At 45.1% G+C, this 25,629-nt stretch overlaps 1 protein-coding gene across 4 annotated transcripts in view; it reads right to left on the bottom strand.

Annotated features, from left to right (window-relative positions):
* LOC111254872 (uncharacterized) overlaps positions 1–25,304 on the bottom strand; it is a 97,818-nt gene extending 72,514 nt beyond the window's left edge. Inside the window, exons 1-3 of one of the 4 annotated variants that reach the window (XM_022816210.2) lie at positions 22,597–25,302; positions 3,942–4,007; positions 172–198 (exon numbers count right to left, since the gene is read on the bottom strand). In XM_022816210.2, coding sequence (XP_022671945.1) covers positions 172–198; positions 3,942–4,007; positions 22,597–22,822 — 319 coding nt within the window. In that variant the 5' untranslated portion in view covers positions 22,823–25,302. Of the gene's footprint in view, positions 1–171; positions 199–3,941; positions 4,008–6,549; positions 9,136–22,596 lie in introns of those variants that run through there. The other 3 variants (XM_022816192.2, XM_086977582.1, XM_022816199.2) reach the window with 3 other exon arrangements.
* Positions 25,305–25,629: the final 325 nt, after the last annotated feature.

The raw sequence follows: 25,629 nt of genomic DNA, 5'->3' as shown, positions 1-25,629 counted from the left end.
AGTTGTATGGCAAATGTTTTTGTTTATTTTCTGACAGTCGACAGGGTCAGAGCAATGGCATGAGATGCCTGTTTTGGAGCAACGTGTTTTATAGCTAAAATAGCGGTCTATGGTTAGGCTATTTACAGATCAAGCATTTATGAGCAACTGTATGCAAAAGCTGATTCTTACATTTCGATGGGTAGAGGCAGAAGGAGTCTGTAACAATGAACAAATAGAAAATGGAATTAGTATATTTGTAGTTACCATGCTTAGAACTTATATTAACAGTGTTCATACTGCTAGCATATTTATAGTGTCTCACGGGATCTGTGAATGATCGCGGAAGAAAACTGCCTATAGAAACAAAATTGTACTCGTAAGTAAGCTGTCAGACGTTTTTAAAATGACACAAGAGCTTTGGCAGTACAGCTATTGAGCCTTTAGCTTGCAGCTTCGGCGGAGCACCAAGCCTGTTCAAAACAATTACATTGCAAAGTTGGCATTTCTCACCCTTGCAACAGTAAATCTCTCTGATACACTCAGACGCAGCCGTAACTCAAATAAAGCGACGTACGGCGACCTGGTAATCAGCTTCATTTCAATCTGCTGCAAAAATTGTCTCAGGGGAACACGCGGGGGCGTGGCGATACAATACTAGAAAATGTCCGCCACTGACGCCAGTAAAACCAGAAAGGGTATAGCTATTGAATCGCAATAATTGTTGTAATACTCGCAGAAACAGGTTTTCTTCGGTGGCTACTAAAACTGCTATCGGTGCTTATGGGATCTCGCAGTGAGGCAGGTGTTCCACTTCGAAGTTGGGCTTTAGCTCTGGGGAAAGAAAGACCAAGCAAATGAAAGAAAACAACGGATCTTATTCTCGGATCCATTCCGTCTCTTCCCGATCGCCCTTGGAGCTTGAAGTAGTGCTCACTTCACTTGTATACTATGTACAAGAATATCTGCCCACCGCTATCATCAAACAAGGCCTAGCCATCGATTCTCGGCCCTCTGTCTACACCACCATCTTGCCTCGATTACTGGCGAAAGTGTTGCCAGACCCGAGAATAGCAACTTCATAAGGCCAACGAATGAAACCTTGTATTGGCCTGCTTGTGAGTTTACCTATTCAGCACTGATCTTCGTGGCCCATCTTTCTTACTCATCTCCGTTTGTGGCTGGATGAGCTTCGCTCCTTAATCGGCGCTGAAAACAAAGTAGGATGTCACAACCAAACGAGCAAGTTCACTTGTAGCAAGGAAACGTTGGCTGCTACGATGAACCTTTTTCCTATCGGATGTTATACTGATGTATTTTTAGTGTGAATCGTTATGGCTACGGGAAAAATGGATGCACGAGCGAAAACGGGACGTGCTGATGTTGTTTCTGGCGATCCGAAGCACACATCGAGGACGAACTGGAGGACAAACGAGACACGATAGGACAGAAAGACAGACGCTGGCGATTCTCTGCCACCAGCTTGGTAGGCCTACTATTGCAGCAAGTAAGATATCCCTATAACTGTACCAAGCCTCATATTTCGTTCGTGACGTCCTCATCATGTATGGGCATGAGTTCTCGTGTGTGTGTGCGTGCGTGTGAGTGCGTCCTGCTTCTGCCCCTTTTCACCCCTTTTTTCCTCTATATGTGCGTTAGTGCTCGAGTATACGTGTGTCTCAGTCGGTATATACTGCATGTGCAGACGCTTCATGGGTCGCATAGGGTAGGCTGGAGGTTCTGCTGTGGCTCGTTCCTTCCTGCGTTAGGTCGTTCTTCCTCCGGCACCCGTTGTCGACAACGAACGAAGCAGAGGCGCCTCCCTACAGCTGAAGTCCTTCCTATCTCCCACTTGCGCTCTGCCTCCCTCCTATTCTTTCGGTATTTGTTGTCCTGCTTGGGCTGTTGGAGCTTCGTTCTCCTGGTCGCCTGCGTGTGTGCTTGCCTGCCTGCCTCCTGCTAGCTTTCTGTCTACCGGTTCATCTTTTTGCTAGAGCGAAACGTAAGGGAGGCACACGGTCCGTGTGTAGTAGTGAGTCTGTGCCTGCCTGCAACGCAGACACCCGGCAGCAGCAAGAGAACCAGCGGAGGAAGGCAAGAGGCCGGGAAAAAGGAGCAGCAGTAGAAGCACATTGAGCAAAAAGACAGAGAAACTGTGCGGAAGATAAAAAGCGAGAGAAAGCATCGAACCAGGGAGGCCGAACCGCCGGAATGAAGCAAACACAGAGGCAGCGACTGCAGTGGCACTAGAGGCAATGGCGGGAGGCCGACGGCCTAAGCCTTAAATCCCTCCCCATTGGATGGGATCCCGTCACCCAGCCGGAGAAGCCGGATCCTTCTGTGCTCGTTTCCCCGAGTACCCGAACGTCCCCCGTTGGCAACCCCGTACTCCACTCCTCTCCCTATTCCTTCTCGCTGACGCTTGTCTGGTCCGAGCCAACATCTCGTTCTAAGCTCCGCTCCCCCGCCCCTCCCCCGGGGGTTAGTGTTCTCCAGTCGCTGGCCGCCACTCAGTAGTAGCTCGTCTGAGAGATTCCGCCGTGCGTTTGTCCGCTTGGGTTTGAGCCTGAATCATGGTGGTTGTCTTTGTCAGTAGCGACTGATGGGACTGGCCTCTCTTCAACGTTCAACTCGCGCGGTAGCGTCATCCATTTATTACAAGCGAATACTGTTGCTTTGGCGATTATATCTGCTTTGGCGATATAATGCTTGTGCAGTAATCATCTTTGACATTATGGACGTAAGTGTCCAGCGTAATGATCGGCTGGAGCGATATGGTACAAGCTAGATATGGACTAGCTAGCCGGAGAAGATATCTAACTATTTTTAAGTAAAGACGTCCTGGTTCAACGCAGTATTTACGAATGAGTTTTGCTGCCGTAACTTTTTTATGGCCATGGAAATCGGGGGAGAGATGACAAAGCTCGTTGTATGTGATTCTGTTCTAAGCAAAAATCAGTATCGCTGCATTGTGTATTTACTTTAAATTACAAGTTAGCCAGCTTCGTTTCACCTGTTCATTGGCCCCTTCTCAAGCAACTTATAGAGAAGCATTATGAGCAGCCCACACATAAAATGTCAAATCTTGGTCGTCTCTATCCGTGATTCATGTTAGCGGGATCATTGCTTCCAAAAGGAACAAGACGACCAAGTGTCCCCTAGGGTAAGACAGTAACATTCTACATAAGTGACGAACCAAATGGCCGTTACGACTACCAGCAGTTCAGTAGATTGGCTTAGGTACGGTGACTATGCATCGAGTCTATATATATATACATATATATGTAGTATCTCCTTTTCCGGCCGTTGTTGTTGTCCAATTTTGTCATAGTCGTCACTATCGACATTAGTTTTGGTCTCGCTGTCACTTTGTCTGCTGTTCTCTATCGTCTGTCTGTCTGTCTGTCTGTCTGTCTGTCCGTCTGTCTGTCTGTCCGTCTTTTGCCCGCGCGTCACGTTAAATGGCTCTGTGTGTGGACAGAACGCGGGTGCGTCAAGTGGCGACCATCAACGGCAAGTAACTATACTATTACCTACTATCCTCTTTCAGTTACTGTCTGTTCCCATTCGATTGTTGCAATAAGTGCCAACAGAAACACGATAACTGCTGGTGCTAAGTGCTAATGCTTTTGCATGCGCTTAACGTTTTCATGGAATTGATCTGGTTTTTGTCAACTGGGACCCCATTTCTACAACGACGTCTCATTTACTCAGTTTTGATCTTCGCTGTGATAGTGGGTGCGTTCGTAAACAAAGTTGTGGAGTATTGACTGGGTTTATGACGAGCAAGCGCATATACAGTTCTATGTCGGTCCCATTATGCTGAGCTAATGGAACGATTGGTACCAAATGTTTAACTAGAAGTCCAGTTCAGTTACTAGTAAACTTCAATTATTTTCCGTATAAAAACTTGGTGCGTATATTTCTAGTGCAATGTTTGTAGGAGCCGTAATGTCACTTACCGCGGTCTTGGTTGTACAAGGCGCTATATGACGGATAGTTTAGTCCTCGATTGATGGGTGGAACAACTGAAAATTGGTCCGAGCCACACAGACCCAAAGAAAAAACGAAAACAGGTGAATCAACAGAGGCCATTTGACATGTAGATGCGTAGCCATATCATCTACGCAGATGGTCAAACGCAGGCACTCTTTCTCACGTCTACCTAACATTATTCGTTGGGGCAACAATGTATCATAGTATAAGTCAGGAAATAGACGTACTTATCAAGTTACCCTTAAAATTCAAATAATTCAACTATCGTATGTTGTTTACGCATGTATCCGTTACACTTTTTTCTTCGACTTTTTTCCACGTGAAAGCCCACTCGACGTTTGCAATAAATCAGTGACCATGGCCAATCGAAGGGGCCAATCTTGCGGGCCAATCTTGCGTATCGTTTAGGACTGTAATAACCTAAATTGAAGGCCTATACCACATACATCATCGGCAAAAAGCATTTAGCCACAATAGTATACCCTATTCCGTCACCGGAATAGTGAAAGATAAAATTTTCATTGAATTATATATACCATCGCATTGACGCACGTATCTCGAAACGCGCATCTGCTTACGTTAGCTATTAAGCCCCTAAATACGCCATCCCTAATATGTGAATGCCACGCAAAGTGGGCAACATCGATCGGAATATCGATTACATTATGGATCTGCTGTTTCTTATATATTGTGCTTCAGTTTCGAGATTATGATAATGTTTTAAGGTTGCTTTTAGGGGGCTTTATTGTCCGATGCCGAGCTCGGTTGAAAATCATTCATTTGTCGATACGCCAGTGTAACCGAATAGAAATCTTCGACGTGTTACCCTGCGTCGTTGGCGATTCCACTGCTCGTGTCGTTATCGAACATGAATCATCGATTTGGTCCGTCAGGGCTAAAAACTTTCGATCTCCCGCAACCAGCGGCCGAACCGCCTCGCGCAGTTAAATCGAGATATCCAGTAGACAAACGAGAAATCCTCAATATTTATTGAGCTTATAGTGTTCTCTTCATAGTTCACGATGATTATAGTACAAAGAACAGGATTAGCGTCGACAGACTACCAATGCAAATAGCAAAAAAAAAAAATGGCTACAAGATAGCATCCGCGACCGGCTGCGCTAGTATGCACACGCAATTTGTCCATAAACACCAATGATAATGCGAACACAATTATAGCGTTACATCTAGTTATAGTTTGTTCCTGCAGATCAAGGCTAGACTTGATAAACTCTGTCACACAGGCAGACATCTGTAGAATGCGCTGTTGTTTATAAATTTGTTTTTACGAAAGTGCTGTATATTTTTTGAGGGCCTATCGGTTGGCCAGCATCGATAACGCTGATCGTTTTCTATTAGCTCGACGCCGTCGATCGAGTAGCGAACGCTTCTGGGGACGAAAAACCCATTTCATTGCTAATTTTGGACAGCAAACTACCGAAGGGAAGCATGCTTGCCCCCCGGCGTAACCCGGCGACTTTACACGACATACTATTCAAATCTGGGTAACGACAACTCAGGTGCATACTTGGCGTGCCCTCGGTTAAATGCGTCCTATCGTTGCCAGTCGTAGTGTTGCAAAGATATTCTATCCCAACGCAACATTGTCTTGTAGGAAATCAACAGACTAATTGGCTGATTGAGCCGTTAACGACTCGGATCTGTGAAGATTTTTAGAATCTAATACAAGCTCGTATCAGACAATACTGAACATGATCGAATTGTGTGTATGGAAATTTCTTTGTTGTATGACAGTCGTCCAAACTCAATATCGCTTTACCTGTGATCGTTCCCCCCGGTCGATCCTGCATTGGAACGTAACTAGAGGACGAACAACAAACCCTCAATCACTGCGACGCATCCGAGGATGACACCGCCATAATACCGGAATATCGCTAATCCGTTTAAGCTGTGAGAGCTGGCTGGCGGTGGTTGAGTTTCCCTTTTCTACTGCCCACCTGAGTACCCAGGTCGGATACCTGTCAAAAGCCTTTACCGGTTTGGCTATATGGTCCGCAGTAGCAGCGCTCATATACCTGCCAAGTGTAAAACAAGCTCTATTCAGGAACGATGATACTTGCTCTCGTTACATCACAGGCATCAAATAGCGTCGCCAGCGACTATATCAGACAGCAGAAAGCGCCCTTTAGACAAAGGAGGAGAGGTTTCGTCCAAAAAGCCATTTTAAGCAGGAGAGAGATAAACCTTATCCAAGGTATCATAGTCATTGATTAGAAGTTGTTTATAATACTAGTAATACGATTACTTATGACTTTTAGAAAAGTCCCCCGACATCATGCGTATCAGCATACGCACTCCATTCCAAATACACTTAATCATACACTTTTAGAGTAGAGTTAGCGTGCATTCGTGTCTACAGATGCACGTCCTCAAATCGAGAACACTTTAGTTATGCCGAGAAGACAAGACTCAATGCCACATTAAGTACGACGGAAAATATTCACGCGTCACGTACCTCGTTGGTTTAAATACTTGTGTCTAATAGTATAACATCATAGCTAATAGCTATATATCTGTGTGAACGTGTGGTGTCCAGCTCGGGCGTTTTCTTACCGGTGTACGTTACGCCCTGCTCAAGGATATAGTTTGAGTGCACGATGTGCTCCTCGTGCATTTCGTGAAGCTCGTGCGTCGCTACAGTTCCAATCGTGCCTGTTGGACTTGCTCCGGCCTGAACTCCTACTCCTGTCGCACCTATGTGTTGTAACTGTTGCAGATGATGCTGCATTGGGTACATCATCTGATGCATCGAGTGGACCTGATGAAGTTGAAGATGAATTTCTTGAAGCGGTTGCATTTCGTGTACGTTATGTACTTCGTGGACAACTTCGTGCTGAGAAATTGCTGCAGCAGTGGGCACTCCAGGGGGCTTATCGCAGTGCATATCGTGCTTAGCAGCAGCCTGCGATGTGTGCTGTTCTTGATGAGCTGGCCCCTGATGGTGATAATGGGGGTGATGGTGCTGCTGATGTTGATTCGATAACGGTGCTAGATTGGCGGACATCTTTTGCTCACAGTCGATCTGTTCATGCTCTAAGAGCGAGCACGAGGTCGATGAAGTTGCCATGGTCGTACCGGTGTTCATTGCAGCACGTTCGACTGAAGCGGTCGCGCTTTCGGCATGCGCTCGGACGGACATTGAAAGCGTGGATACTTCCTGCTCAGCGTCAACTCTCGGCCGAGTGTGGGAATCTGCGTCGCCTAACGTCACATACTCAGCTGGCTCGTCCTGAGTTTCGTAGGCGGTTTTGTGACACATCTCAGAGCCCTCGGCTTTGACAATTACAGCGCGGTGGGGATTTTCTAGAGGAACCATTTCCTCAGCCATTATGGCTACCACACCTCCACTACGTAGAAGAACCGTGTACCCTTCCGTTCCGCTATAACTAATCATATGATGTCATAAGCAATAATGTTTTCAATCAGATTTCGGTGCTACCACACTCTTGTCGTTCTAAAACTGGCCTGGCAACGTGTTGACGGCGCAACACTCAATCCGGTCTGGCGATATTGTCGCAATTCGTTCGCTCGCTGAACACGCGCACCTTTCCTTGTACACAATAGATATCACAAAACGTTTTCATTTGCTCGAAATAAACAAGTGCACACATAAATAAATGTCTTTTCGTTTTTTAAATAATACGGTTCCTTCGGCTGGTTGAAAACTGCATGTGTCTGCAGGGTATTATCGTCTTTAACGAATCCATCAACAGTGTCTTCGATGGAGAACGGCCAGCCCACAAAATCACGGCAGAAGACACAACAGCTCACCCATGCGTGATCTTCACGTTGTGGCCGCCTTGGCCCTATTATTTCCTATTGTGTCCCTTAGACACGGCAACAATAACAACAGCAACAACAACAACAACAACAAAAACAACAACAACACTTTCGTCGTGCATCAATCCCAACTTGGTGACATCAGCCAACAACAAACACTGCGAAAAAGAACTCGTCCAGGCAATAGGTGCGGATCGAAGAAGGGAGTCTACCTTGGCTGCGTCCACCTGTAGACTCGACGAGGTCCCTCCACGGTCGTGGGACGTGATCGATTCGGTTTAATCGACCAACAGGTAGTATCATCCTGCTGCTGGTGCTGCCGCCTAGCTTGTCCAGCGTCTGCCAGCCGTCCTACTCAACTTTGTAACCTCGTACTACTGCCGCAGCAGCAGCAGCAGCAACAACGGGGCATACTGGCACTGATAGGTAAGGCCAGCAAATCTGCCGTCGTCAACCTGTCGGGTGGTTGACGAAGCCGTCAATAGTTTTCCTTGTTGCCCCGTCGCTGTTCGCTTTTCGTCGATTTGTTGATGCTGCAGTGGCTGCTGCTGCTGCTGCTGCTGTCGCCGCCGCCGCCGCCGCCGCCCCGCGCACAATGGGGATCGATCTATTGAAGCCGTGTCCTATAGTTTACCTGCGCCGCCAGTGCTAGGCTTAGTTAGAAAGGTTCCAAAGGAGAAATAGCACGTCGAGCAGCAAGAACAAACGATAAAGTGGATGGACAGAAGGTGAGACAGACGTTCGTTCGATGGTAATGACTGCGACACCCGTAGTTACGGCCGCGGTAGCAACTAATGTCGCGATTGTCGTCCACGAACAAATGGACTGTTGGCCGCTAGATAACTGCCTAGCAGTACTTCTGGCAAGCTTCGAGCTGCGAGAAGCCGTCACCGTTGAAAGCTGCTGCTACTACTACTACTACTGCTAATGTCTTCCTCTACGCTCGATGATTGTCGATGCTTTCCGTCGTTGTTTCACTTTTGTTTTCTTATCGTGCGATATCGACTAGCGGCCGCTGCTGTTGCTCTTGCCGCACTGAATGCTGCTTTTGTTGTTGGTATTCTTATTGTCGCGGCTGTAGTAGCAGCAACCTCGACACTCGCCTCCGCTTTACGCCGCTTTTCGGCGAGGCGACGATCGATTTCAAATCGATGCCACGACGTTGAGGATGTCGACCAGCACTGCTAGCGGCCACCGCCGCCAAGTAGCGTGGTCAACAATACCTGTCGCTGTTGTCCGCATCCATCGGTGATCGTGAATACTGCTAGAGAACGCTGTGCCAATTGTGCACAACCGGCCGGCACGACTGAGAGAGATGACTGCAAATCGATGGGTACCATATCAGGTATATCAGCGGCCCTAGCGACAGGAGTCAGGAACAAGACGCAAGCTGGACTCCGGCCAGGATAGTGAGTGTAGGTCTGAATCTGTTTGATATGCGCTGATCCTGTTTAATAGCGGCTTCACTCGTATACCGTTAGGTATTGCCCTTTGTGACGCGATATATTACCTATTATATAATTATGTTAAGCGTGAAATGCTGGCCTCTGTAGGGCTAAGCAGAGATGCTTCCAATAATCCACAATGCAACACTTGCGACAGTTAAACACATCGAGATTTAGGAATCCTCTATAGCTCTTACCGTTTGGTCAAAGAGCCAAAGGGTTCGTAAATTTTGGAACTACATGAGCTGTGACTGTTACTAAATTGAAGACGCGTCATAATACCGTATGTTGATTGTGATTCAAAAGGACATATTGATTCTGCTGTAGGCCACGTTTACCGCACCCAAACATATTCGTAGACACGCACGTCTCCTTATGCGTGAGGATATCACAATCGTTATACCTGATGCTACTTTAATTGTTATTATTATTAAGACTTATGTTACTTTAACCATGGATAACGTTGTCGAGCACCAGTGCCATCCCGACATTTACATTGCTATACATTTTAAAGTTTTTTTGCGTAATAAATGACGGCTCAATCCATTCGATAAGATCAAAGTTACAGCTGACCGATAAACTGTAACTTTTGAAAAAGCAAAAACCTGATCCCCGACAATACCTACTAACACAATAGCTTGTTACTTGCTAAGAACTACGTCGGCTTAAGACATTCTTTAAGTAGATATATTTGATTTAAAGTAAATCTTTGTCAAATCATTGAATGTCTATATAAGCTTTATGTCGAGACTGACACACAAACGCCACCTGTGTCCCTTAGTACTGCTCGATGCAGGATGCTGGTGCTTTGGCTTTGGCAATGGTATAGCCGGCGCTCGGACTGCAGGAGTCAATAACCCTTTAAGAGGGTCTGCCTTCTTACTTACTCTTAAGTTGGTAATTCTTATCTCATTAGCTCTGGGACTCGCCTAAAATGCATGTTGTTACATCCGAATCAAGTGGTTGAGGCATCTAAATTCAGCAGAGCGAGCTTGAACGGGGCATAGACAAGCCCCTATTGGGTGACAAAGCATGAAGCTATTTTTGCTCTTATAGCGACTTGTACGATCATCGATTTGGGCACAAAAAGAGCCTATTTAGTAAATCTACTAGGAATCAGGACAGCGGAAATGTGCACAGGAAATTACGGGACGCCTTTGATTAATTAGTTAATTAAAAATGAAGATCGCAGAGTTCATAGAGCTGTTACTGGACGCGATGATTATCGGACTACTTTTGTTAGATGTTTTTTTTTTCTAATAAACTAAGTTCAAATGTAACTTTTGGCTCGAATCGTTGATCGATCTGCGAATGAATACCGATTCAATTACACAGATAAACATATAGTATATAATATATTAGATTTCGGTAAAAATTACTATCCTTTTTCATATAAAATTCTCAGTAATTTTTATCATTATTATTGTTTTAGGGGATTATTAAAGAATATTGCTTCCGTACATCGTGTGTGCGGCTATCCAAGCTAACTATAGCCAATGAACTTTTGCTTCCTACCAGTCAGCTGACCTGAGCGTGCAGGACATGCTTGCGAGTACATGTGCACGCAGCAAGCAGCTTCCTTTTCAAAACGTTGAATTCCGTCTCTTTACGTGTGAGAATGGATATCCGTGTGAGTGTGCATGGGTGTGCGTATAGATGCGTCACTCGACGAACTCCCCCTATTGTTTAGATCTGGCACTATTGTGCCATATCATTGTCATGAGTCCTGGCAAGTTAAATTAACTTGACGGTCAAGCTGTTGTCGAAACGAACCAATGGCTAATTATTATTGTATTTCGTACGTGTGTCTATGCGTGTATGTGTTTATGTGCTTGCTGTTTACTGTCGCTGTAGACAAGATTTGATTTTTGGCGCGCCGGGTAACAAATAGATTTGCCATCGGTTTTGGCAACAACGCAATTGGACAAACCGTTGCCTTCTAGTGGAAAGAATCCTGTCAAAAAGAGAAGCATGACAAGGCAACCTAAGTATCTCAAACTAGGTCACAGCGGGCGGCCCTCGTGACGTATACAACGACGTACTCAAATTGTTCCCGTCATTGCTGATAATCGTAAAAGACTGGTAGACAAATTTAACAAACTCGGGCGGCAAATTCGCTAGATGCCCACACTTTGACAGTACGTTCGTGACATATATCCATCCTAACTCCGGGGCGTCGTTGCTGAAAGCCAGTCACAGATCGGAATATCGGCCCCTTCCGTGTTCGTTCCTCTTGTCGACCAAAAGCAATCCCTCCCTATAAGTTCATTCGCCTATGTTCCATAAAAGATGTGTTTCAAGCGGCCGCCTCGAAACAAAAGCCATCTTAGAGTACTTAGTAGTCCCACCACACGTACATGTATGGCCTGGATTATTCGTGATATCCGTTCCTGCTCCCGGAGAGAATGCTGACGTTGGCGAGAACGACCGCGGCATCTTCTGAGACGCCGCATTTTCTCATTGCATTTCCCGACGGATTTGAGTTCAACCGTCAACGGCGACAGCGTCACTGTGGCGGCAGCGGCAGTAGTAGTAGTAGCAGCAGCAGCAGCAGCTTAAACAAGAAAGAAAGAGATCGTCTGCCATTATACCGACATGGAAAGGTGTCACTATGCGTGGTTCCGTGTTCAGAAACACGCAGATAGGCCTACACTGGGTCGATGGAAGACAGCGGCAGAGAGTTTGCTGTGGAACGGAACCGCTTCCGCAGAGAAAATTCAAGGACACCGATTGAACTTCAGAATGGACAACGTTCAGTGCCTCTCACAGAACCGACAAAACGTGGCATAGAATAATATGATACCATTTATGTTGGCAGTAAATAGCAGAGCTCACGGAAAGCAAAGCTTAGAACAGAGATGCGTTTTTGGGTTATTTCAGTGTATGAGGACTGCGAATTCTGATTCTGAGCTCCGACACACGACAGTATAAAACGATTACAAGCGAACAAATGTTCGCTACGTATGTGAGATCTGAAAAACATCTGAAGAACAAAAACTGAATCGCCGGTTACTCGTTGAGCCGGTTTCCACGAAAGAGGAACAACAGTATGATGATAGTATAACGTTCTTACGACGCTATACGTCAAATAAAAATCAACGAAAATCTCCCAAAGATCGATCGATTAGTCTATAATCGGGTAATAATTCACTGACGGTTTCCTATTGCGGTGCTATATCAATGGTATTTTTTTCCTATATCTTTTTAATCCTATAATATAGAGTCCTCAATTTAGAGCATAACGCTTTCACTATAATGTGCTGTAAACAAACGATAAGGCATTCCTCGAAAAAAAAAAAAGTATCATTCGTTTTTATACAAGGTCGACTAAGTGAAGATGCTCGGAGGAAAACATGCAGAGTACGGAACGATGGATTCGTTTGGATCTGCCGGTAACTACATTCGACCTACGCTGATCTTTTTCATGGTATGAGAAGTTTACAAATAACACTACAAACGACCATTAGAAATGTCTACTTGATAATAAATACATTTATCATCCTGTAATATTGGCGACAGCTAATTTATGGAATACTGACGATCTCGTTTTGCCATTAAATCACTATCGGGTATAGTGTCAGGCTGCACACTGGAAAATATTCAATAAATCTATTTCAGGCAATTTCTGAAAATCTGCCATGTTAGGCGGCCGTCTTACGTGATATATATTCCGCTTACGTATGATCAGACTCTCAACACTATCTAACCAAACAATCGACTAATCGTGTCTTTCCGGGAGACGAAAAATGACGTTTGAAAGCACCCTTCCTGTTCGTCCCTGGCCATCCCCGAAATACGATTATTACCGAAATCTACACTTACCCCGCCAGGACAAGATAACGTATCTAGTCTAGCTTCGGCATTAGCCAGGTTGTTTTGTCATGCATAGAACGATTGGCCCAGTCATTATCTCTTATTTGAACTAGCGTCGCCGTTCAAGCCAAGCGATACACACACGCTAACCATCTCTATGTACCGAACAAAGCAGCGACGTATAAATACATCACCAGCACAAAGTTGGAGGCCACGACGTGGGGAACCTCGATGGTTAACCGTTAAACGACGGGAAAAAATTAGAGTAAATTCAGTGTTCGGCACCTCTATGAGCGACATAACAGATTACATCGATTCCTGCTGAGACGACCCAGATGTCAAGTTCTAGAGCTCTTGCTTGTAGCTTTCTGGAAACATTGACGAGTACTCACGCGAAGTCAGTGAGTCCTACATAGTGAAGTGTCCGTGAATTAGAGGAGAATGGTCCCCAACACGGTATGTTAGCCTCCCTAGCGAGAAGACGAATGTGACTCTATGACAAGAGTTGTCTTACTGTACGATAGCCAGCCTGCCGCCTACTGCTGCTGCTGCTGCTGCTGCTGCTGCTGCTAATATTGGCGTCAACGTTAGCCGTCATTGTTGCCGTCTCAAGATGCTGTTCCAGTTTTTGAGACTCGGCAGCAACAGGAGTGTAGCTCAGAGGCGTCGTTCGGCACAATTCCCTCACGAACGTCGTTCCCGTCGTTGTCCTCGGGCCAAGTTAGAGATGGGGCGTTTGTAACAGGGATTAGCAGATAACAAACGGGAGTATCGCTGCCTCCGCCTCTATTCATAGCGCGAGAAGCAGGTAGGCATTTGTTGTCGTGTTGTTGCTGTTGCTGCTGCGATCCTATTCCAGCAAAACCTGTTAGGAAAAAAATAAGGGGCGTGGTGACATTTCGGGACATCACGGCACACATACGTATAGGATCGGCGTTTGTCTGTCGCTGCAGAAACAAAGGGTGGCTTGGCCCATTTTTATAGGAACGGTGTGCAGCCAGCTCGCAGCGGCCGACCGCATTGTGTACTCGTCGCCGAGAATACGGCGAGCAACATACACAGACTGCAGACGGCGGCGATGGCAACGACGATAACAACAAGAGTGGACAACATTCGTCCAAACAGCCCGCGTTGGTCATAGAAACAGCCATGCCGCTGTTTCTTTTTTTACCCGGTATCACGTGACGCCAGCGATGGTATCTTTAAAGGCATGACACGATGTACAACATCTTGTTCATGTAGACATAAGTAACATCTTCACTGCCTTCGTTCAAACCAATATCACTGCAAAAATATGTATCGTTGTCGATGACCTTTTATTAGAATTTAGCTATATTTAAGAGATTCGAACGAGAAACGCTTGCAAGTTGGTCTTTAGAATCGTTTGTGTTTAGGAAATAGGCGAGGAGTAAACAATATGTAGAAGAAAGCCTCGCGTCGTTGCAGACAACACAAACCCCTCGATATAAACCTAAATGAGACCGATTACTACGACGCGGACCGAATAACATTTCCGTAGCTTTAAATGACTTTGTGCCAAGGTCTAAGCCTGCGTTGGGTGTGAACGTGTGTTCCAACTCCAGAGGTAAGCACACATACACATTACACATATTTCCAACTGTATTAGTCACTGTCAACTCGGCGGTCGTGGGTGTCCTATAAAGCTCCCGATAAAGCTCCCTTCGTTCTACTACCATATTGATAATCCGTCCTAGCGAAGGCCAGCTTCATCTCTCCCTGGCTGGACAGACAATAAACAAAGCTGATATGTCATATTTGCATACTCTTAAATCTCCTAGCTCCTGCATCTCCTAATTTCGCGGCTTATACTTCTTACATCTTCACAGAGCACGTACGTTTTTTTGATGGTGAAACAAAAAGACTTTACTAGTAGGACAAGTTACTTTGCCGTAGAGAGCCGTTGTAGCTGTTCATTGAGAACTCAGCAGCTCAGCCAATCCCTCATGGGTTCCTTAGATAAAACCGCAACTACAGGCAAACGATACTGCCTAGAGGGCCAACAAATGTTGGGTTCTACTACTGCCGTTCAATGAGTTTTGCTTCGTGCAGAGATTTTAGCAGAGAGTCGACGTAAACGATGTGACGAAACCCGCTTCGTTATTGCATTCTTTAAGCCCTCTATACGTAGCATCAACAAAGATGTAAGAGCCTCAATAATTCGAGTATCCAAATTCAATGTGACATTGCCATTTCTTGTTAAAAATAATCTAATCAATCATTGTCCCATAAGATATCTGATAGAGCTTGGTAAAATTGGAAAGGGTTTTTGGGATATTGATCGTCACGCGCTGCGAACAGGGACAATGGGAGATTTTTGAGTCATACCTTCTGTTGTATTTGATTTTTTATAGTGCCTTATTAGAACCTGGTAAATTCCAGCATTGTTTGGTTATTTCCTAAGTATTTTTCGATAGAAATATTAGCATATTGCCCAATGTATAACATGCAGATGTCACTATTTAGTTAACAAAGCAGCTGATATGTTACCTCGCAACAAGGCACAACTGAGCAGCAACAACAGAAATACACGAACAAGCATTCCCTGCCACTTCTATAAATTTAATTAAATTTTTTTCTTTTGTTTCATCATGTCGTTTTTCTTCAAGCTGACAATATCTCTTATAGATTTTGTTAGCGTGTTTGTACACAAGCCCCGTCCAATATCTACCCGCTCTTCAGGCTGACAGAGGATTGGATGGCATTGCAGGAAAATGTAGTTTCCATCTTGACATTAACAGTCATCAGATATCAACTGTTAGATATCGTCTTGGAAGAGATGGGGCTACGACGCGTATCGAAAACACACGCACAAAAAGACACAGACAGATGGGCAGATAGACAGCCACATTTGGAGTACGGAGGCAAGCGTGATCGCGACGCCACTAACTAGATTTAAATCTCTACCTCCGCCCCAAACACTGAGTGAAGCTACCGTGAAGTGAATTAGCGTTTGCCAAAAAAGCAGCGCGCGGTTCAGCTGCGTGAGAGGAATTTTGTCAAGCCAGTGGGCCGCACACGACTTCATGAAGTTGAAATCCCAACGAGAGCTATGCCAATGGGAACGATCTTTCTCCAGTTTGACGGAGGGGCTACGACCACCGCGAATATAGATTATTATACATCCGTTCGACCAGTTTCCCCTTCTCCGTCACCCGTCTTTTGATACATTCTCTCCAGTCCCTCAGGATAGGTACCTTGCATGAGATATTCTCAAAAAGGCTCTGAGAAGAGACGAAGCCAAGCGTATTTCGGATATAGAACTCACATATTGGTTTGTCAAACTAGTTTATGTAGTAGACCATTTCACTATTTGGGTGAGCACCAAGTGGGGACGATGAGGAGCCCACGTCACAAGGTAAATTCAGTGTGACTTCAGTCAGCAACAAGTGTCGCTGGTGTAGAGTCTACTATAGAGTAGTGTTGATTTTTTATTTAAAAAAAAGGCATTCTGAGCCTTGTAGGTTGGTTGTCGAAATTTAAACACCAATAATTAGCTATTTGACATGCAGACTCGCCAGAATAGCCGCTAACCATTAGGAGGTACAAAAATGAGAGGCTAATGGAACATGTACAACGCTATTTCAATTAAAATACAAAGACTGCTTTACTTAATGAGCCAGACACGAAACGTAAGTCATTATTTAACGCCCACATACACCGACTCACAAGTAACATGTTATAGCCGGCAGTGTGCTATGCGTAGCACCTGGCTCGTAACGAAAGCCTGAATAGGAGCGTTCTATGCACCTAGATAACAGATGGGGAAAATCGAGACGGACTGAGGGCGCAATTGGGGATGCGCGCTTGTGAACGCGGTCGACTATCAGGCCCCGTCTGTCAGTCACCATTGTGTTGACATATTAGATAACAACATACACGCTCCCACCCGCCTACACACGGCTGAGGGCTATGCGCAAGCTTAAGCATCTCTTTCTACTTAAATCCGCCCTTGCCTCCTTCCCCGAGTTACTGGGCTTTGTCAAATCTCCTTCCGACTTTCCGTTCGTCCCCCATTCGTCAACTATTTGGCTCCTCTGCGATTCACCTTTACCCTCGCGGCTCAACGAGGTAAGTGGGAAAGATAACTCGCCAGGGGTCGGTGGTGATGGTAGCAAGCAAACGCTTGGTGTCCTGAGAAGCACCAATTTACCGGTGGATTGATGTCAGAGTATTTGGTATGGACAAACTTTCACTGACCGTCGCCATCGAAGATGGTGGCAAAGGCCCGAAAAACAGAAAGCGGACTCGGGCGCGTTGGCAAGAAGAGACCACTCGACATGGGCGTCGCATGCCCTGTTGGCAATCAACTCTGTGCAACACGCGACTTCGCCCTCAGTACCTCCTTCCTACTTTAGTTCCATTACGTTATATCGTTAGATCCTCGTATGTTCGCATACGACGCTGCTGAAGAAGGTAGTTGAGGTTTGCCATTCTGAGTGAGGTGCACTGGCGACGTGTCCATGCTACCGGGCATCAGTGTTGTCTTCAGTTTGGCCCTAATTTCAGGGCGGGATGTCCGAGTGAAGGATGGCGTGGCATCAGGAAGGCACAAAAGTACTCGTGCTGCTCGATACTAGAGACCCTGAAGCGGGTCAAAGGGAACAATTGCACGAACGGAGGCGAAGGTTAGCTTTCCCCGAGGGGTTGGCCGCCTCAACGAAAGGGGACACGTGGCCCCTGGAATGAGGCGACGATGAGGACGACAGCGACAAGATATAGCTCAACCGGATGAACAAATTAAGCAAAAGGGAATTCTCGACGCTGACAGCAATGACTGGATGAAGATTAACAGAGAAAAAAACGCATTGATAAGGGCTGCGGCAACTTGACGTATCTGCCATAGACGATACCTGAACCACAGGAGGGAAAACAAAGTGGTGAACAGATGCGGGATAAACCTCAAGGCTACTATGGGATAGATTGGCACGGAAATACAACTGTTGCCTGAGAAAACACGGGGATAGTGTCATGAAATACTTCAAACGATAGATCTTGGATCAAGTTCATCATCCTGAAAACTTTTGAGCGTTTATAACTGCTATAATCGTTATAAGTTCAATGAAAAATCGGTTATTTAGTACATTCGAAAGGGCAAATTCTTCAATAAAGCTTGTTATTATGAATTGTCGAAAAAATTGGACAGTGTGAGCTGCACGAATTAAATTTAAAATAAAGTAATATTCTAGTAAGTGTTTACGAATAATAATTTACTAGTTGCTCGAACGAGTCTGAAAAAAAAAACATTTTGTAAATGTTGACTATTATTTGATATGATGCAATACGAAAACGTATCCCTAATTTTTACTAGCCATTGAACGGGAGGGTTTTTATATATATTTACAGGCTAAAATTAAGTTCGCCATATAACTATTTATTAGAAATGAATGTGTGCAGATGAGGATAGCGCATAATTCGTAAAGACTGTACACGATTTCCAAGGGGCACTTGATGTGTTCGAAATGACAACCTCTGCTTGAACATCTACCGGCTTAGTGAAGAGGGAGCAGCGAATATTTTAGGTAAACAGCTGGAGAAAGACCTCTTATACAATTCGATTGCCATTTTCTAAGGCCGTGATAAAACGCGCACGCGTTTATCGACGCTCTACGCCCATCTGCCCCCATCGTGTCTATTTCTTTTTCTTTCCCTGCCTTTCTCTTTGTTCCTACTCGTTTGCCCCCCCCCCCCCCTCCATCCTGAAGTGTAAGCAAAATGAAAGTTCAAAAGTCCATCTCCTATGTTTAAGCTGAATGACACCGCTAACGGCTATTGTGCTTAGGCGCTCATTGCTAGACAATTGCGCAGTTCCCAGAGCGGATTGCATTTGGCAAGCAAAGTCCGTAAATAGATAGGCTAGCTCCACATCCACGACAAGCTAGTAGGGCAATTTAGATCAGCGCGGGCAACGTTAGGACAAACAGCGCATAGCCAGTTCGAGTGCCAGCCAGTGAAACCTCGAGATCAAAACTACTCGAAAGAATGTCCATCGCTTTTCCTGCGCCTCATCCACGCGTGTGTTCCGGAGACATGGCCGTCAATAGATACGTAAGCGCGATCACACATTCAGACCTTTCCCTTCTCCCTTCCATTGTGAAGGGGTATAGTTTCACGTATACTGCAGTGTAGTGTGTCTCCCTGGATCGGGCTCGATCCTCTTACACCATTCTGTACTTCGTGGTAGGCAACTAACGCAGTTGCAGAAGCAGCAGTAAGAGCTAATGAGACTTTAGTATATCGAGCTACTCCATCAGGGGGTTTAGCTTCTTAATCCCTCCAGCTTACTTCCACCATTAAGCATACGGGCCAAGTGGGACCAAGGAAACAAATAATTATAGCAGTAGTAATAACGATCACAATAACATACTAATAAGCACGGGCAGTTTGGCACGTCTGGGTAATACCGGTGACATCAGCCGTTTGCAGAAGTGACTGAACAACTTAACAAATAAAAAAAAAGTTAGAGAAAACCTATTAAACATATAAAAAAAATAGAACACATTGCACACGCAATTCCCTCTTTGGGTTGATCGTTTTATAGTCGCTTCTTAATGACAATATAACATTTGTAGGAAGAAAAAGGCTTTGGCCTTACAAATGAGTATTACTTGCGTTCCATGAGCTACATTGAACGGCGTTGACAAAAGCTATAATCACTTTAAGCAGTCATAAAGTTATCTGATTTAGTAGTGTAAATAACGCTTTTCCTGCTACATTTTTTGTTTTTTTTGTCACAACTTTGTTGAAGCAGCTATGCGTGAATTATCGCATGGCCTGAATAAAGAAACAAAAGCAACCATTTGGTGTTAGGCGTAGTTCCGCCTAAACAAATAAGGGAATGATCACATCAAAATAGGCTCTGCAAGGTTCTCGTTTCCGTCCTTTAAGGTCCTGTAAAAGGTAAAAGACATCTATCTTTACTAAATACATGTTTTGGGTTTTAATAAAGGATTAGTACTGCTGTTAAACGTTTACTTATGTTAACACTAAGTCCGCGGTCTTTCAGGATTTGAAGTTTCTAAATATATTTTTTTAAGATTAGCCTCCGTTATCATGTTGGCAGTATTTCAAGTTCGTGCTCAGTTCCATCTACCTTATTCAATTTTCCGAGGAAGGCTTTAGTCATCGTATGCTAAACTTTGTGCGTAGTTCACTCGTATCTTTTCAAAATAGCTTTTGTTATTATTTATTTTCTGATTAAGCGCCATACCGCCTAGTGCTCAATAGGCCTATTTTATTGCTTAATTATACTTTTCGAAACTAGAATATGAGCTTTATTTCTGTGTCTTTAGCTCCCGTTCAGCTTTTATTAAAAAAAACCCTATGTGGCATAACTGAAATAGATTTTGTAAAGTGGTCGTTCACTATGGACGGTTAACATATTGTCGTGATATTGCATTGTGTTTGTAATATAAGCATCATATCGTGCTGGCCGTATAAATGACGGCAAAAATCTAAAAAAATCTAATTCTCTGCCACAGTTCGCTATATGTGGAGTGTCTATCAACCCTAAAAAAAATATAAAATTGTGTGTTCCCGAAAAAAAGGTATGAGTAACTAAAAGTCGATGACTTTTGGGAAGGCAGACATAATGGTGGACACTGATCCAAACGGCGGCTTATTTGAATCTGTTCCTTATTATATAGATACAGGTCGCTAACATCAATTATAGAAGGTCACATACTCAATGAATAGATGGGTACCACGACATCTGGAGGCAGTTGCGGAGCACGTGAAAGCTATTGAATAAAGGCAAAAAATTTCGAAATTTGCTTGCCCTTACCTCCCATTTCCTGGGACCGTGACGGCTAATCAAGCAGTAGGCCAGGGTTACAGCTTTATTCTATAGGATTTTCTTCTGATTTATCTTCTGCCCCCGATCATCTGGCATGTTATTACGGCGTCAGCTGTATCGATCGGCGCTACTAAAAATTATGTCAGGGCCTCCATTATACAGCGGCACTACGATCGAAAAAACAAAATCAGTAGTAAGCACCAAATGTATTAATACGACTAGGGCTCCTGGGGACTCTCAGCGTATTTTAGGCACGAAGGCTTGTCCTCCAGTTGAAAAGCGCATAGGTTCTAGACTACTTGAGTTTTTATGGAGAGTCTGGAAAAAGGATTCTTTCAGGACAACAATAGCTAGCTGTGTTCTGATCGTTCGATCGCGCTACTTTGCCCGCAGCGACAGAGAGCCTAGTGGACCTGCTTTGAGGTGAAAGTGACGATCTTTATGTGACTTCGCTTTTATTGCCGCATACCATTAGGTGTGATCTATTCCAAGTCAATGAGGTCTTATAATTGGCCGCGTCATGCTTGTCGTTTCGTGTCACGTTTCGCGTGGAAAAACGATTTTGGCGCTCTGTAAGGCTTTAGCACAGCATTGAATTTTGGAGAGACGCGCTCGCCAGTACGAGATCTCGATTTGTCCGAGAATCAATTCGACCGTGACGTCAACGTGTTCGTCACCTCGCGTTCATCACACGATAAACGAATAGCTACAGATTTCTACTATACAAGGTAAACGACAAATAGAGAATGACGCGTTTCATCATCTGTAAAGTTGTTGAAGGCCCACATGATTGATCATCTCATATCCGGATATAGTCAGGAGGTCAATTAAAGCTCATTAACAACTGTTTGGAGCTTTGAGTTTGTAATTGTGCCATCGTTTCATTAGACATTTGTCTACAACTAAACGAGTCTATAATTACAAATGGCAGAAGAATGTATATCAATATTGCCAATGCTCATTGCAGCTACGTAGTTTTCGACCCGGGTTAAAATCTAATGAACGCATCATGCGTCTTTTAGTCTGTTAATAAATAGTGCTATGGTTTTGGTCGCATATACATACATTATATATATATATATATAATCCTTATTAGATTCAATCTCCATTGGCTTTTTGTACTAACTGCACAAAGATGAGATCAGGTAATATAATAACAGGTTTTTATTTTAAGATGTAGAAAGTTCAGTAATACCATCTGTTAATGCTGTCAAGAGAAATCGCTCTATTTGACCCAGTGAAGGAAAAGGCACCAGAAATGAAGCGTTGTGTTTTGATACTTCAAACACTTCGACGCACTCTCCCTCTCGGCTACACGGTTACAGTATCGAGCGAGTAAGGCACGGTAACCCGAAAGAAGAAATACATTATATGTGAGATTACAAATCTCTAGGTTGGTTCATAGTTTACTTTTATCACATGTTGTTCCCAGTGACTTCGGCTTGTGGAGCCGTTATTCCTTCTTTGTCTTCAGTATCAGGGCTTACACTCCTTTCACTCAAATCGTGGAGAAGTTTAACGTAACTTTGAACTAAATCTCTGTAAAATACCGGGTTCTAGAAACGAGTCATTGCAAATATCCTAACCAATTCTTGCGACTCTCAGATTATAGAAAATTCCTATTTCTACAGACAACGTATACAAAATACATGCCCATCGTTCAGGTCTGCCAAATACACATTTTTTTTTGTTTTTCCGATACTCACGCGCGACAAGCTTCCTGGTTTACACAAGATCAGTTTTACTTACCTCGCTTTTTCTGATCCATATGATGACCCATATGCGGGTGAGAGTGTTCCATTGGAAATGGAGCACACGATGGATTTATGGGGGCAAGATGGTGTGCCCCCATGTGGTGCATCGGTGGCCCGAGCGTGGCCAACGTTAGGCCCGACGAATCGGGCGGAGGGGGAACCGAGACAAGATCCTGGAGGCACAGCGAGTCCGGTCCCCCCGACAACGAATCCATCATCATCTTGGCGCGTTCAAGATGTTGGTATCCGGCGCCGAGAAGGTTCCGAGCCTTCACGGATGCGGCGAGCACCCGTTATGAACGCTCGGTGAGAAGAGAGTACTCCGCGAAGGCCTCGTTTTGACGCTAGGAATCGGCGCGACTAGCACACACGGGCACACTTCCTTTGACGTTCGTAGTGTAATATAACAGTCCACAATCACACAATGCGAACACAAGTTGAAACGAGAAAATTTTGTAGTGTTATGTGTTTTTCAAATTTTTCGCGCGTAAATAATTGGTGAAAAAATAAGGCCAACAAAGAACTAGGCAACTCTGAAGAACTCTCGCTTTGGCAAAAGATTCAAGATGTCGAGCTCGTCACTTTACACTTCGGACGAGCACGTCGCGACACATGTCGTCACACAAAACACACGATATTGAATGAATGGAACCCACTACCGAGATCGCAGAGATTGCTTGACTGCTGGCGGGTGGTAAAAAAAAAATAGGTGATCACCCTTGCCTTACCGACGTCTTCCTCCTGCGCAAAGAGGCACTGCGCAAAAACGTGGTCATCACTACTTGTTAGTTGTCAGACAACAAACGCATCCGTGGTAGTCGTCATCAAGGTCTACTGATTCTCTCGGCGACGATGCACCGCCACTTCACAAGAAACTGACGCGCGCCGTAAATAAATATAGTATGCTGCAACAGAATCTTGTTATGTCGAATTTAGGTAAATAGACCAATATGCAAAGGCATTATTAGTCATTGTTTTAACATTGCTAGCAATATGACAGTCGTAGTCGATAGGGTGATGGCCGGTGTGTCACTTTGGATCCAGCTCACTTTCAACGCGAGATGGTGTATTGTTGCGTTATTATACCGACGCTGCTTCTTATCTCACCGTCGTACGTACGCCAATAAGCGCCAACACCGATTGTCGACTGTGTTAAGAGGCAGCAAAACATTACGTCTCTATCTTAGTAGACATGCATTTGAGCTTCACAGTTGGCCTAGCTGCGTATCCTCTTAAGGTCTTTGACGTGGACGAACACTACAGACAAAGCACTTGAGATGTTCCTTTGTCCGAACGTCTTTTTCCTTACGTATTTCAACAATCGCAGCTAGAAGAAAGATAGCTTAGAACAACTTCTTTGATATTCACATACAGTATGAAGATACCCTTTTCATACACGCAGACGCCTGAAGCCCAGACGATTTGACTTGCAAGCCTTGGCTGCGTTTTCTTTGCACCATAACTGAAGGCAGCCAGCTTCGGGATAGTGTTTTTCTGGCTAGATTCGGGAGAGAAAGGAGGCAGCTCGATCCTAATTCGGTCGGCCGCCTTCAGGCTCGCCTCGGCCTGAAGTATCCAAACCGAGCAAGCCAACCGTAGAATCGAATCACTAGCTCGTTCTACAAAATTATCCTCTTTCGGCAATCATTGATAAACGTTAGGTGGAACGTGGCATCCGCAATGCCGTTAGTTTCCTGTGTAAACGGGAAGGTACTTGATGTCTGAATGATGCCAATATGGCATCCAATAGAGGTGTCAGTGCCAGTGTTACTATGCACAAAGTGAACGTGCGTGCAAGACAAAAATCGAAATCGGCTCGTTCTTGGTTGTTTGCCGCCGTACGATGGCGATCAACTCGATTCGCCCGGACGTCTCGCTTCCTTGTTTGATTAATATAGAGTAATGATGCGACGTTCCTTGGTGTTTGTTAAACATCAATAGCACCACCACACATGATGCTGGCGACGCAGGCTTGTCCATCCATTATGGTTTTCTGGCTTGGTTCGGTGCGTAATTTGAACCAATGATTTAACTTCGGCGCTTCGATTTTCGTTACCGCTTAATACTTCAACTTACCTTCTGCTGGTGTTTTCGCTACGCGACTACCTCGGCCTCATCGGATGTATTCGTCGTTAACTTTAAGGCGTTGCTTTATGCACTGTCTTGCTGCTGGCTCAGCTGGCTGATGAGGTAAATGGTAATTGTATGTTATAGGACGCGCGGACACAGGGATACACTGATATTTGATAGAGACACGGCTGTTGGCTGCTGGTTTTCAGCAGGGGCACTAGAAACAAACCCGTTGTAGTGGTACACTAAAACGCTGCCGGCTTCGTATGTCGTTGGTCGGTCGGTCGGTCGGTCAGTGCCGATACCGTTCGTGGGCCGCACACGGCCGAAACACCACGAGAGGTTGGCTGTTGGCTATCTAGCTCGTCGCCTTTCTCTGCGCTTGCTTCTGGGGTCCCTTCTTGCTGCCTGATTCGATGTCTCCCTGCCTTCTTGCCTGTCTATCTGCTAGCCCAACACAGTGATAGCACTCACAGCCCGATCGACACGATACGAGGGAGAGCCTGCGCTGCTGCGCCTACCACGACTACTGCTGCTGCTGTTATCGGTAGCAGTCGGGTCTTCCCTGCCGCCTAGCTACGATGCCTCCGTCGCTTTCGTTGAGTTACCAGCCAGCAGCGGTAGACGCGGCGCAGCCGTAGCTATTCGGCTGCTGTTTGTGTCGAGTCGGTGAGTGTAACATTGGCCTGTTTGTGAGCCTGTGTGTATTCATTGTATGTGCCGTGTGCCTGTGCTGTCGATCAATGGGGGGTCTTCCGATGGTGGCGCCCTCGCTACTTAGCTCCGCCTCCCCCAGTGCTCGATTGGCTCGTGCCTGTCCCCGCCCTCGGTCCGCACCGCAAGCTAGAGAGAGAAAAGATGGATGGAGTAAGAGAGAAAGGGAACAACTTGAGTACGTGTTTTTGTATGTGCTGCTGCTACTGCTGCTGGTATCGACGTTGACGATAGTGGCCGCTGG

Source organism: Varroa destructor, unplaced genomic scaffold (assembly GCF_002443255.2).
Source record: "Varroa destructor unplaced genomic scaffold, Vdes_3.0 BEIS01000001.1, whole genome shotgun sequence".
In the NCBI taxonomy this organism is placed as follows: domain Eukaryota; kingdom Metazoa; phylum Arthropoda; class Arachnida; order Mesostigmata; family Varroidae; genus Varroa; species Varroa destructor.
This window is presented reverse-complemented; position numbering and strand designations above follow the sequence as displayed.